General features: G+C 36.1%; 1 protein-coding gene across 3 annotated transcripts in view; it reads left to right on the top strand.

Moving 5' to 3' along the window:
- Positions 1–15,169, top strand: part of STAT4 (signal transducer and activator of transcription 4) — a 97,469-nt gene that overhangs the window by 47,378 nt on the left and 34,922 nt on the right. For all 3 annotated transcript variants that reach the window (XM_070580466.1, XM_070580465.1, XM_008516549.2), the window contains 3 exons: positions 9,401–9,499; positions 11,559–11,651; positions 14,716–14,794. In XM_070580466.1, coding sequence (XP_070436567.1) covers positions 9,401–9,499; positions 11,559–11,651; positions 14,716–14,794 — 271 coding nt within the window. The remainder of the gene's footprint in view (positions 1–9,400; positions 9,500–11,558; positions 11,652–14,715; positions 14,795–15,169) is intronic.

Here is a 15,169-nt window from a genome sequence, read left to right as displayed (position 1 = left end):
TATTGAATTTTAGTCACCTTAATGGTCTAATTGGGCTCCAATTCTCTTTTTTTTCTCTTTTCACCTGAATGACAAATTTTCAAAGCCCACATTCATCTTTTACAAAAACCTCTGCCTAAATTAAGCAAAGAGAAAGATATGATATGGAGTATATATGTGTAATTTATCACTTCTTGTTTAGTTTTAATCATAAAAGTAACACAGGCTTAATTATAAAAAAAAAATATTCACGATACCAAAGAATTGAGGTAAAAGTGAAATAACCACCCCCTCCCACCCTGTTTCCCCAAGGATGATCTTCAGAGTTTGACGAGTTCCTTCCCAGGCTTTTTTCTACACATAGAAAGTGTGGCATTAATTATTTTCTTCCGAAGATTATATGAATTGTGCTCAGGTGAGAGCACTGTATCATTATTTCTAGTTGCTAGCTTGTGTGAGTTAATATTTTATTCAAAGCAGTTTTTAGTGTATTTTTATGCATGTGTGAGTTAGTCCTAAAGAAATGCCAGGAAAGTCCCTACTGTCTAATGTTTTGAAAACCCCAAATACAGCCTTTCTTTTTCTGGAGTTTCTTTTATATTCATGTAAATATATTTCCTGGAACATAACTCAGTCTTTATTGGCTTTATATCAGTTTTGATCATTTCTGTGAAACTAATAGGAAATAATATCTTTGGTTTTTATTGATTTACCATTTATGAGCTTTAAACTCCCCTAATGCGCCCATGAGGCGACATAGAAAACTCCTTATATTTATAGAGTGCTTTACAAGTTACAAAGCTCTTTCTCAATTGTCTGCCAGCCTCTTCACAATGACTCTATGATGAATGACAAGTATTCTTATCCCAACAGACTAATAGGACAATTGAAGTCATGAAGGTTAAGAAGTGACTTGCCTAGTCACAGCTAGTAACAGCCACAAACTCAGGTCCCCTGACTTTATAGAGAGAGTTCTCTGGCTGCTTCACAGAGCAATTGTCTAGGCCGACTTAAGCCTTCACAGACATAGAACATGGTGCAGGAAATATACTCAGAATTTATAGAAGACATACTTGATGCCTTTAAGTATTTTCTTTTAATTTAAAAAATCAGCCAGGAGGGGCTGGCCCCGTGGCCGAGTGGTTGAGTTTGCGCGCTCCGCTGCAGGCGGCCCAGTGTTTCGTTGGTTCGAGTCCTGGGCGCGGACATGGCACTGCTCATCGGGCCACGCTGGGGCAGCATCCCACATGTCATGGCTGGAGGGACCCACGGCGAAGAATGTACAGCTGTGTACCGGGGGGCTTTGGGAGAAAAAGGAAAAAAATAAAATCTTTAAATTAAAAAAAAAGAAAATCAGCCAGGAAAAGCTATATATACCTGCTGCTAATTTTTTGTTTGTTTTAAGATGTAAGTATTATTAGCATAAATAGAAATAGGGCATTAATCATGTCTATCCATTGAGAGTCTATACCTCATTTCTCTTTTATCAAGAAAATCTTTGTGGTGATGACAGAATTTAAAGCTTGCTGAATAAGAGGACCGGGCAACTCTGCACATCTGAATTTGTTCATTCCTGGTGAAAGGAATAGCATAAGGATGTGGGAACTGTGGCTTCAGTAGGACGAAAACAAATAGGCTTGATTTTTCAGAGCAGTCTTAGTTTACAGAAAATTGAGTGGAAAGTACAGAGAGTTCCCATAGACTCCCTTAGCCTCTCCCCACGCCTGCCTGAGAGTTTCCTCTATTATGAACATCTTGCATTAATGTGGTACATTTGTTACAATTGATGAACCGACAATACATTATTATTCAATAAAGTCCGTAATTTGCATTGGGCTTCACTCTTGGTGTGTTACATTCTGTGGGTTTTAACAAATGCATAACGTCACGTATCCACCACTACAGTATCACACAGAATAGTCTCGTTACCCTGAAATCCTCTGTGCTCCACCTCTTCATCCTCCCCTTCCCTTCCTCCCCCCCAATCCCTGACAACCACTGATCTTTGTACTGTCTCCATAGTTTCGCCTTACAGTATGTGGCCTTTTCTGACTGACTTCTTTCACTTAGCAATATGTTTTTAAGTTTCCTCCATGTCTTTGTGTGGCTTGATATCTCATCTGTTTTTATCACTGAATAATATTTCACCATATAGATGTACCACAGTTTATTTATCCATTCACTTGTTGAAGGACATCCTGGTTGCTCCCAAGTTTTAATGATTATAAAGAAAGTTGCTATAAAGATTTGTATGCTGGTTTTTGTGTGGACATAAATTTTTAATTCATTTGGATAAATACCTAGGAGCATGATTGCTGTATTGTATGGAAAGCGTAGTTTTGGCTTTGTAAGAACCTGTCAAACTGTACTTCAAAGTGGCTGTACCGTTTGAAACTTCCTGTTATCCTGCACCCTCACCAGCATTTGGTGTTGTCAGTCTTGGATTTTAGCGTTCCTAAAACACGTGTAGTATTCATTGTTGTTTTAATTATCATAAAAGATCGTTGCTTTTTAAATCTGACTGACCATTCTACATCTGAATCAGCCTTAGGACAACTAGATCAGCTCTTCTTCAATACAGTGGGGGCTTTTTCACTGTAGACAAATGCTTATGATTCTAGTAAGGAGATATCAGGTAGAAGCCGTTAAGAAAAATTGTGTGCTAAGAACAAAAAGAAGGAAATAATGAGACTGAAGCTGAGAGCATGTTGTTTTGGAGAGACTGGCCAGCGTGTTTGACACGGGTCGGGGGCAAGGATAGAAATGATTTAACAGCAGCTTTTAGGATGATAAAAGGGGAGAGAGCCAGTTGGCAATCAGAAGTGAATAGTAGATTGCAGATTGGCAATAAAAATGTGAATGAACACATTTTACTCTGTAATTGGAGACAACTGCTTTATGTCCCAGAGATACCATAAAGGAAAAAATATCAACATTTGAGTGCAACATAGTAGTTAAAAAAAAAAGAGAAGTGAAAAATTTTTCAAATTGAGGTTAGGAGAAGAACTGGTATAGCAGAAATGGTTTGGTCTCACCATTTTAGTTCAATCATGTGGACTTGTACATGCCAGTATCTGCAGCTTTTTGCTTCAGGGCTAATGGTGACAAGAGCTGGTGTAAAAATACTCCAGTTCCCAAAGCCCTTGGGCAGATAACTCTTAGTCACATGTTCTTCACTGGGCTGCCAGCCCATCTTAGCCAGTGGCTTGATAGCGCACCCTTTACTGGATGCCTTCTCTTCCTTGTCTCATTTACCACTCCCATAAGTGTGTTTTGGGATCAATTCCCAATTACACTTCTTGCAATGGAATCCTTGTCTCAGGATTAGCTTCTAGAGGAACCCGAGCTCAGACAGTTGGGTACATGTTTCTTCAGAATCCTATAGCCTCTTTGGTTACTATTGCCTCCCTCTTTCAAGGCTTTCCACAAACTTCTTTTATTTGACTTGGGACCCAACACTCTCATCTTGCTGTTGCTAGGTCACTGCAACCAGAGAACAACATATGATAAATCCTTCACAATGGAGAGAAAATTAATTAAGTATAGTGTTAACTCTCCCTTATGTGTTTGCATTTTAAAGGAGATCCTTGGGGAAAGAACTCAAAGGAGTGAATGCCTAGTTGTTGAAATCTTAGATTCTGTGACACTTGAATTTAGGAGATTATTTTGAGCAAGTCTTCTTACATCCTTTATCTCTGCCTCTGGTGCTCCTTGAACCATTTGGGAGAAAAAGAGCAGATGAACTAGTCACTCTTTAGTGACTAGTCAAATGGAGAAATTAGATGGAAGGGCAGTCGAAGAGGAATTGAAGGAAAGACAAGGAATTTAGCATAAAGTAGCAAAAGAATAAAACAGCATGTTCATTGATTCTAAGATGCCTTTTTTCTGCATTTTAACATCTCTGAAATCAAAATGCATCTTATAATCAATAGTATCTCTTAATTGCTGTTGTCAGGTAGCAATCACAGTGTTTCTGTCATTTCCTGTGCTGTGAATTTGGGTTATAGCTATTCATGTTGTTATGACTTCAGTTGAATTATGTGCACTGTTGCTACAATACGTCTTGAGTTTAATTGCTGTTTAAAGTGTCATCAATATAACACTGTGATTTAGAATTAAATAATTATCACATATGCAGAATGGGATGGGAACAAATCAGCAGGGTATAAATTTGATATTTGTTAAGCAAACTATTTGTCACTTGATGGATGACTCTAAATTCCATATTTTCTTGGAAAGCAACAATAAAGTGTTTTACAGGGTGGCATAAAGATGCCCAGAAGTAGAAGCTGTATTATGTTTCATTACTGAGATTCATGCAAAAGGATTGCCTATCATATACAAAGCAAGAGTGGCAAGAGAAATTGCCAAATTCCTCACAATAGATGAATGAAATCTCAGCACAATAGGAGGCTGGAGCAAATGAATCATGCATTGCATAGGATTATCATTAAGGTATACAATATCCGTTTATCAGAAACTTCCTGCTAATTTTGAAATGAATGCACTTAACTTCCAGCATCATGCCATTGAGGGAAAATTAAAATATGTGTTTAATCAAACAGGTAATGCTGGGGAAGAGGGGTTGACTTTCTTTGACAAGACTTAAGATTACACTGTCAGTGCAATAGGATCTTTACTATGATCAAAAGTATGAAAAGCAGTGAATCACTGTAATCTTATCCCTAACTGCCAATTGCTAAAGTTAGTGCCATATTTAATCTAAACTGTAAAACAATGTCTAAGAACTTCTTCAAAGATGTTATTGGAAGTGAACCAAAGTAGTGTGGATGATGGTTGAGCTAATAGAGGACAGGTTAGAAGTCTTCTGGTATAGACATCTGGGACCCTACTATATATTCTAGCTCTCAATGATTTTACGGACACATATCTGAATAGTGAAATACAGTTCATGCACTGCATAGTAATGTTTTGGTCGACAACAGACTGCATATATAATGGTGCTCCCATAAGATTAGTGTCATATGGCCTAGGTATATAGTTGGCTACACATACCATCTAGGCTTGTGTAAGTACACTCTCTGATGTTTGCACAACAATGAAATTGCCTGATGTATTTCTAAGAATGCATCCCAGGCATTAAGCGACACATGACTGTAATAATTTCACCTAAAAATATAGTGATATAATTGTTAACCATGATGGCATGACTAGGCCACTACAGTCCCTCAATGCTTCAGTCAACCAAGCATTTAAGGACCATTTGCAGAAGGAAGGTAAGTTCTGGTTCTTGTCTAAAAGCTTTCTATTGAGAATTTCTGGTAAGATCAAGAAAGCGTCAGCATCAAAACTTGCATAATGGAGACAATAGTTGTGCACACTTTAAAGAAAAGCGGTTCACTAACATTCTTGATGGCCCAGAGGACATTATTTTATAAAAAAGTTTTGATGCTGACGGATCTAATTTTAAAAGAGTTTCAGAAAAGTTGAATTCCAAATATGTGAGGAAATTTTAGGAATCTACTAACCAATTTGTTTCACATATGTTTACTCTGTTATAAATGCACAGTACTGATATGTGATTTCAAATATCTATAAATATGTTGAACTAAATCAAAAGAGTTCTCTCAATAGGGATAAAATAAAAATTCTAAGTGATAAAAAGCATTATGTCAGTTTATATTTTTGCTTCAAGGCAAAAATCATCATTAGAGATAAAGATCAGTTCATAGCAATGAACGATTTGACTCACTAGTAGTAAATAAAAGTCTGAATGTGTACGACAGAATCACCAAGAGAAAAATTCACAAAACAGATTTTAACATACCTTTTTCAATAATTGATAAAATTAATCAGGCAACAAAATTAGCAAGGGTGTAGAAATTCGAACAAAACACTTAGCAAGGTAGAGTTAATGAACCTGTGTAAGACATTTGTCCCCAACAACTGCAGAATTCACATTCTCGACAGGCTCACCTGGAACATTTTCAAAAGGTCCATGAACTGGGCCACAAAGCAAGTCTCAACAAATTTTAAGTGATCGAAGTCATTCAGAACATCTGTTCTGATCAGAATTTTAAAATGTATTTTAAAAATCAGTAAAAAAAAAAAAAAAGGATAAGTTGAAAATTCCTATGTTTGGAAATTAACCAATACATTTCTAAATAAGTCTTAGGATGAAGGTGAAATCCTGATGGAAATTAGATGATTGAAAAGGCAGAAAAGTTTTAGCAATATTCACACAAGCTATGATTTGTGTTTGCAGAATATCCAAAAGAATCTACAGATAAATATTTAGAATTGATGAGATATTACAAATACGTTATTGGAATTCATAAAAGTTAGCAAAGTTGCTGGATTCAAAATCAATACATAAAAGTCAAATGTATTTCTACATACCAGCAAAAACAACTGGGAAGGAAAGATACTGTTAATTCCGTTATCAAAAATACCAACTACGTAAAGATAAACCTAACAAAAATGTGTAAAATCTCTGGAAAATTATAAAGCTTAATAGACAGACTTTAAAGAACACCTAAATAAGTGGATTAGAACACAATTATAAAGATGCCAAGACTCTCAAATGTATCTAAAGATTAAACGTGTCATTCAAATTTCTTAACACGGTTGTGTGTATGAGCGTGGCTGGACAGGGGATTCTAAAATTTATATGGAAATGCAAAGAAAACCTATTCTATTTGACATCAAAACTTATTATAAAGCTCTAGTAATTAAGACAGTCTGTTGGTAAAACAGAGATAGACAGAACCATAAGATGTAATGGGGCCCAGAAGCAAACCCATCCACATATGGACACTTGATTTGTGACAGAATTGGCCCAACAGAGCAGAGGTGAAAGAATAGAATGTTCAATAAATATTGTTGCAACTGAGTATCCATATAGAAAAAAGTGAAAGGGGCCTTTCGTTATTCACAAGCTTCAAGTGAATTACAACTAAGGCAAAACTATAAAGACTTAAAAAGATAGTATAGGAGAAAAACCTCTATGATTGCAGATTAGGGAAAGATTTCTTAAGTCATAAAAATAACTGTAAAAAGAAGAATTGATAAATTTGTCTTCATTAAAATTAAAAACTTCTATTCACTGACACTATGAGACAGTGAAAAGACAGGCCACACAGTAGAAGACAAGTGCAATACCTATACGAAAGAGGATGGACACGCTATAGAAAATGGGCAGCTTCTCCTTCTGTGGCTTTCTCTTCCTTCCTCCCACCAATGCACACTTAGGGGTATTTTTGTTTTGTCTTTTTGTTTTTGTTTTTCATTGTTGCCTTTTTTTTTGAGGTCCATAGAGATGGTAACTATGGAAAGGTGGATGTGAGTACATCTTTGGCAAATAAAAAGTGCTAATTTGGCTTTGAATCCATAGTGATCAATTTTCCAAAAGACGTTTTTATCTCATACATTTAAGTGAGAGACAAAGGTAGGAAAAATGCAAAAGGAAAGTGAAAAGATAGCCTGGATGAAAACAATGGTGATTCTTGGCTCTGAACAAAAGAGAAAAAATGAATAATTTAACCTTACAAGACATGGAGGGGAACTGAATCTGAAAGGGAAGGTAAAACAAGTTCAAATGAGAAAGAAAATGAAAAAGTGTACACAATGGAGCTGAGAAATGTTGAAAGTATCTACATGATCAACAACGAATGACTCCTCTAACAGCGAGAAAAACAAAGACAAATAATGATGATTCTTGGGGCCTTAGAGGAACTCCTGAACCTAAATGGGAAGAGTTTCAAGTTTACGTAAATAATAGAGCCTCCAAATTAGCCCTAGAAGAAGCCCTTTATTTTTATCAATGGAATATTTTAAAAATAAATTAAAGGCAAAATGAGGAAACATAGCTTTTCTTGAAGAGTTGAAGGGAAGGTATATGGAAAAAACCAACAGATAGGAAAAGTAACAGGAACAAATTCTAACTAGGGAGAATCTGAAATTGTCAGCATGCAGAAATCAGAAATTTGGTAACCCTGCTTAACAAATAGGGTCACTTAAATTTCTTTACCTCATGAGTTTCTCTCAGTCCACTTTTGTTTTTTTCTTTTGGAGTTTTCTGATTTAAGGAAGAGGAAAAGAGTTTTGAAAGCTATAGAATATGGAAGAACAGGAACTCAGATACTTGGCATTTATCATAGTTTTACAAATAAAAGTGCTAATTAACATGAATTTGCTAATAAAATTGTGGTAGCAGTCAAGGCCATAAAAACATTTACAGCCAATAACACCATTTTTTTCCCTAGAAAGACCCTTTGGTTTACCAGTCTGTTTAATCTACTTTTGATTAATTGTTAATTTTCCACTTTATGAATTATTATTTTATTTTTTCTGCTACTGACCTTTTGGCAAAACATTTCATGGATAATTAGCACCTCCTTCAGAGAGGAGGGTAGAGAGAAACTAAATAAATGCATTTGTCTATATTTATTGTGCTTCCTGTTAAGCCTGCCTTGGAAAAAGTCTTGTAAGAAAGAAGTTTAACGCTAAAAATGATGATGTCATTCAAATTAGTCCTGGAGGGGCTGGCCAGGTGGCGTAGTAGTTAAGGTCAGGTGCTCAGCTTTGGCGACCCAGGGTTCACAGATTCAGATTCCGGGCGTGGACCTAGCACCACTCGTCAAGCCATGCTGTGGTGGCATCCCACATATGAAATAGAGGAAGATTGGCACAGATGTTAGCACAGGGCCAGTCTTCCTCACACACACAAAAATTAGTCCTGTAAACCAAGAAAAGGCAGATACCTCCAGGGTCCTGGCACGTAAGGTCAATGAGTGCCTGGGTCACTCAGTGGTGGACACTATGACAACGGTGGGTAGTACATGCTCCCCCTGAAGGTATTGCAATATTTTAACTGACACAATATACCTTTGCATTAGGCCCCCAGGCTGCCAATTTACAATATCTGCACCATTAGCAATGGTAATAAAAGATGTGTTTAGATGTCATAAAAATATTGTTGCTGAAATGTGTAATAGAGTTTCACTCTAATATATCGATATAATTATGAGCTACTCCATGTGAACTACACCAAATGAGGACCAAAAGAAAGACTTTAAGCATGCATGGAGCACAGGGGTAACAAGACAACAGCTGGGACCACGCTGGTTCATAGTAATTTGCAGAGAAGTAATTCTTTTACCTAAAAACTATCCTCAGCCTAAGTAAACAGATGCCCCTGAGTGTGTGTGCAGAGTCTTTCCTACGAGGGGCTCAGGAACTATTTTTAACTATTAAAAATGATTTTTGAAAACAGAGCAGTATGCCACATAGGAGTCTATGTTCACAATGTAAGTTTCTGTGGCTTTATAATAGATTGTTGGAACAAATCCCAAATAATTTCACATGTTTACTGGGAGATTATTTTTGATTGCAGGTAGTGATGTTTCCTTAGGATGTGTATATTTAAGCTTTTATGTTGTTTTTTGCTCACTTTTTTCAGGGAAAATTTCATGGAAATCCAATGCATGTAGCTGTAGTTATTTCAAATTGTTTAAGGGAAGAGAGAAGAATATTGGCTGCAGCCAACATGCCCATTCAGGTAATATTTTCTGAACTTACCTTGTTATCGCCTTGAACTCAATTTTTCTGAAACAGAAATTCTTATCTTCTTTCAAACCAGCTTCTACCTATTAGTAATACCACCATCCTTCCAGTCACTTGGAATCAAGGTCTTGGGATCATCTTTGAGTATCTCCTTTTCTCTGCCTCTTTATTGAGATAGTCACCAGTCTTTCCACAGTATGTTTCTAGAATCCTAATCACACCTTCTTTTCTATTTTCACTGACCACACTCTGGTCCATGGTCTTACAATGTCCGTTTAGGAATATAGTAACCACCTCTTAGCTGAATTCATAACTACCATTTGAACTGCACTTCTCTCAGCACACTTCTCCTCAGGGTTGTTCAAAACCCTTCAGTAGCTCCTGATTTCCTACCCACAAGTCCAAAATACTCCACAAGTAGGAACTGTGTCTTACAGAAACTCCGTAAATACTTGCTTGTTGATTGCTTGAGTGTACTTCACCCTTCCATATGTTAGATTGTATTTTATCCCACTATTCTAAATAAATTCAGAGCTTCCATCAAAGACAAGTAGAGGAATCAATGAGATCCTTAAGGAATACTTTTTAATTAATCCTTATAAAAAGAAAAGAGTGTGTAAGTAATCAACTTTCCGAATGATATTCTCCATAATTTAGTAAATCACATTACAATATTTATTTTTGGAAGTCCAAGAAAAGTGTCTTTTTTCACTATTAAAATTTCTCAGGTTTAGTTATTGTCAGGTTATGGTTGTTTTTGAAGAAGTACGGAGTTTTAACAATTTACTATTCTTATTTTTAGATGAATAAAAAGCATGGTATTTTTATTTAATTTAAGATCTAATGTATAGTAAGTTTCTAAAGTAAATATAGTTTGATTCAGTGCTTTTTGGGTAAAATTAAGAGGCTATTAGTAATATATTATATTCTCATATATATTCTCAGCCATCCTTTTTGTATCCCTTTTATGTCTAGTCATTTAGTGTGTTTGTGTGTGTGTTGTTCCCTTCAAATGTCAGATATCAGTTAAATTAGAAATTTTCATTTTTTGATAAATGCTCGTCAAAGTCACTCTGCAAATAATCTGCCAGTACCACATACTACCACAAAAGAAGCACTGATTTGCAAATTTCAGGTAGATAAACAAATAATGGAGGCCAAAATTAGAGAGAGAGAGGGCATTGTATAAAATCTTTACAATCTGAGGAATCTGGTGTAGCTGAAAGAACACTTGATCAATAGTCAAAGACACGGGTTCCACTTGAGGTTCCACCACTGATTTTCTGTGTATCTTAGTGAAGTCATCAGCTTTTCTAACCATAGCTCCTCACCCAACTGTAAGGTCAAGGAGTTGCTGGCTTCTCTCTCATCTCTAGATGTCAATGTAGCTTTATATCTAAGCAGTACACTCAGTGTCAGATTACTTAAGTGGCCAAGCAATGGTGCCTGGAGAAGCTGGTTAACCTTTCTATTTAATCAAGCTAACATTTTTACGTATTCTTTAGTAAACTCCCTTTGTTCTAGTACAAAAATTTTATTCTGGCAGATTCAACATCCCTAATTCTGATTTAAGTCAACTTAATGTAGTTACACTATACTAATTTTTAAATTACATATATTAGTTTTATAGAATTTCAAAAGTAATATGTCAGTTATATAAAATTACAAAATAAAATTTTAAACCATAAAATCTTCTGTAATTTCACTATTCAAAGATAACACACTGATAAGATTTTGATGTGTGTGTTCTTCCAATCATATGTGCTTGAGTTTACATGTCAAGACATATATCCATATATTTATAAACATATATACATATATAAGCAACAGAGATCATAAACATGTGGTGCTTTTATAATCTGTTCTATTTCTTAACAATTTAACACGACTTACACATCATTAAATGTTTTTCCACATCATGAGTTTTAATGGCTGTGGAGGATTTCATATCATATTGATCCAAACCTCTGTTCAAAGTACATGCTACGTATACTACATTCATCATAAACTGGTTTTATCAACATTATTGAAATTTCAAGGCATTCTTTTTTCAGGGACCTCTGGAGAAATCCTTACAAAGTTCTTCAGTTTCAGAAAGACAGAGGAACGTGGAGCACAAAGTGACTGCCATTAAAAATAGTGTGCAGGTGAGTGACCTTATAGATCCCTAGGAAGCCTAGCTATTGCCACATACAACTAACTGTGTACCTTTTTCCTACGTGCCAAAAGTTAGTGCATACAGAAATCTTAGGGCAATCTGTTAATAAGACAAATATCTCTCACACACTACGTTCATATTAGCAAAGATTTCTTTTGGGCTAGCCTTTTAAGGTCAATTTCAATTTCTTTGACATAGGGCTATTTGCATTATCTATGTCTTCTTAAATGAGCTTTGGTCATTTGTATTTTTCAAGAAATTTGTCCATTTCATCCAAGTTGTCTTTATTGGGACAAAGTTGTTCATAATATTCTTTTATTATCTTTTGAATATATAAAGAATCTGTAGTGATAGCACCTCTCTCACTTGATACTGGTAAATGTCGGGTTTTTCTCTGATTAGTCTGGCTAGAGATTTATCAATTTCATTGATTAGAGAAAATTTCTTAAGTGAGACTTTCTCCAATTTGTGTGTAAAATAGAATGCTAATTTTCCTTTCCAAAACTTACATAGCATTCATTTCCTTGTCCTTTACAAAACTAATAATTCCATAAAATTAAACAAACTATAGATGTTTAAAGGTAAACTGCACCATATCTTGTCTGAGTAATAGACAGAGGGTTTAAATGACAATACTTCTAAGAGTTAATTTTCAGACTTCCGATTTAATGATCCTCCATAGCAAGTGACGAGCGTGCAAAACTATCTGCTTACTCTGTTGCCAGAAAGAATCAGGTTCTCAGACCAACTTAGGTAGGTCAAAATGCCCTGGCACATTATAATCTTAAAACCAACGGCTCCACTGAGTCTACAAGCATGTAAGGTCAGGAGATGCTTATTTTATTATAGTAGGAATATTTAAACACATTGAGCAAGTACGCATGATTTTTGCATCCAGCACAAATTCCTTTTGTAATTCCTGAGAAGTATGATGCAGCAGAGGCCCGCCTTTTGGAGCCCCAACCAGATCCCTTTGTCAGGCCTGTACCCCCATCTCCAGGGGCTGTGAGTGTTGGCTAATGGCTTCTCTGGAGAGCTATTTCCAGAGCCCACAGTTGCCTACAGACAGTGACCGAGTGACAGCAGAGTACAAAAGGACAGACTCCTTGCCTCAAGGTAGGGTTAACTCTGTGGTGCAGGTCATGCCTATGAGCTCCTTCTAGGATCATAACCTCATTTTCTCTTGGAATGCTTTGGAATGTGGCACTGCTATAAGGATTCTCAGGCCATCAAGAGAGCTCTTGAAGATTATTGCTGGGTATTTTGACATTTTACAATTACTGACTACAATATCTGAAAGTCTTTAGCTATTTACTCTATTATTGCCTTTTCAGAGTTTAATGACATTAGTTCAATACACTTTTCATTAGAAGATTCTGCAAGATATTGCCTTCTTTTAACTTTTAATTTTGAGATCAAAAGATGAGACTCCTGTGTATTTCTGCTTTAAAATGATCATAGATAATTTTATTATATTTTCTCGTGTGTGTGTGTGCTCCTTACCTTTTCGTAGATCATTGCATGCCACAAGTCTTTCCTCTTTGGAAATGTAACATTTAAGTGAAATGCTCCAAGAGGTGTTGGGGTGTAGTGAAGAGAAAGAGCAAACACTTTAACGCTGAACTAGACTGGACTGGAATCCAGCTTGAGCATATGACTTTCAACTTCAGTTTCCTCATACGAAAAATGGAAATATTTTACTTTGCGGGTTTCTGAAAGGATAATGTATGTAAGATTTAGGCACAAAACAGATTTTCTCGAAACTGGTAGTCATTATTATTGAATCAGTAGACAATATACCGTGTAGTCAATAGCTACCACTTGGTTTCTTTTTTAAGGTTTATAAACATCGAGAAAGTCATTTTAGAGGAAGACAGAGAAAACAAATAGGAATGAGAATAGTTATCATAGCTCGTGCTTGTTAAACATGTGCCTGGTCAGGCTTTGTGTTAAGTAATTTAATTCATGAGATTCTTACACCTCCATCAGTAGATGCTGTTATTACCCTCCTTTCTCCTTCTCCTCCCACCCCCATCCTTCCTCACCCCTTTTTACAGACGGAGGAGCTGAAGTGCCAAGACATTTGCCCAAGTTCCTACAGCTAGTGAGTTGTAGAGTTGGGATACAGATTCAGACTCTCTTGCCCAAAATTTGATACTTTTCTTAACCAATAATTTAGGTGATTAAAATTTAGAATTTGTGAAGGGTATTGGCATAGATGTTTGTTTCCTTAGAGACTTCTTGGAATAAGTAGGCAGCAGAAAGTCAATTTTCTAAGAAAGATAAGTAGTCTGAGATCAAGGAAGGAAAGTATGTCTAACTGTAGTAAAAGGAGGGAGTCGAAGTCAGACTGCTAGGCTTCCCCACCAAACTCCATCGCTGGGAAGCTCTGTGGCCTTGGGCAAGTAAGTTACTTCGCATCTCTAAGCCTCCGCTTCTTCATCTGTAAAAGTGAGGATAGTCACCTTCATAAGATAGTTGTGAGGACTGCATGAGATAATATATGAAAAGCCTTAGCCTGGATCTTGACAATTATTACCTGTTAAATCTGAGCAGAAAAACATCACCAAGTTTGGAGAAGAGTAAAATAAAAATCTTGAAGATGGAAGACACAGAGGAAGCATAGATTCTTGTTTCTAAGAAGTAGAGAGAAAAAAATTTAGACCAAGTTGACATAAACTGCAGCCGATTAGAATGGAGACTAAGGGAAAAGTTAATTGGTACATTACTACAGAATCATATAGAACTAAAAAGGAAAACTTAGTCTCTGTAGTCTCAGGTAGAAACAATTAAATTAGTAGCATCATTTGGAGCTAATTGAGACATGAGAGGCAAGATGCTGGAAGATTTCCAATCAATCAGGAAGAGAAAATAGTTGGAAGAGCAGGTTCAATCTGGTTCTTCCAGCATTATTCAGCTTTCACAGAGTTAGCTCTTCAGAAATAGAGGTTCCGTGTCTAGACTGGAAGCAACAGTGTAATTTGAAATACCAATATGTTGTTTCATCGACATGCTTAATTGTAACGACAGAATATGTTTTCTTTTGTAAAAAGATGACAGAACAAGACACCAAATATTTAGAAGACCTGCAAGATGAATTTGACTACAGGTATAAAACAATTCAGACGATGGGTAAGTTTCTGTTTTGCCTATGAGTCTACACAGGGAGGTGAAGGGAACATGACCAGGGTGTCTTCTTTACTGACAGAACTGGTAAATTGGTCTACTGCTCTAAGCAAAGTGGGTTTTTTTGAAGGGAGTGTGCAGGAGAGGAGTATTTATTTTGCTCCCTCCTTTTCTCTCCGTATAAATATATATTTTTTACTCACCAACTCAAAGTAAATTATAAGGCTCTTGAGAAATCACCCTTACTTCGGCATGCATCTCCAAAAACTAAGAACATTCTACCATAGAATCAAAATATCATTATCACAACTAAGAAAAGTACGATAATTGCCTAATATGATCAGGAAATTACTAATGTCATCCCTTGGTGAGTTTTTTAAT

The sequence above is a fragment of the Equus przewalskii genome, chromosome 17, assembly GCF_037783145.1.
Source record: "Equus przewalskii isolate Varuska chromosome 17, EquPr2, whole genome shotgun sequence".
NCBI lineage: Eukaryota > Metazoa > Chordata > Mammalia > Perissodactyla > Equidae > Equus > Equus przewalskii.
This window is presented reverse-complemented; position numbering and strand designations above follow the sequence as displayed.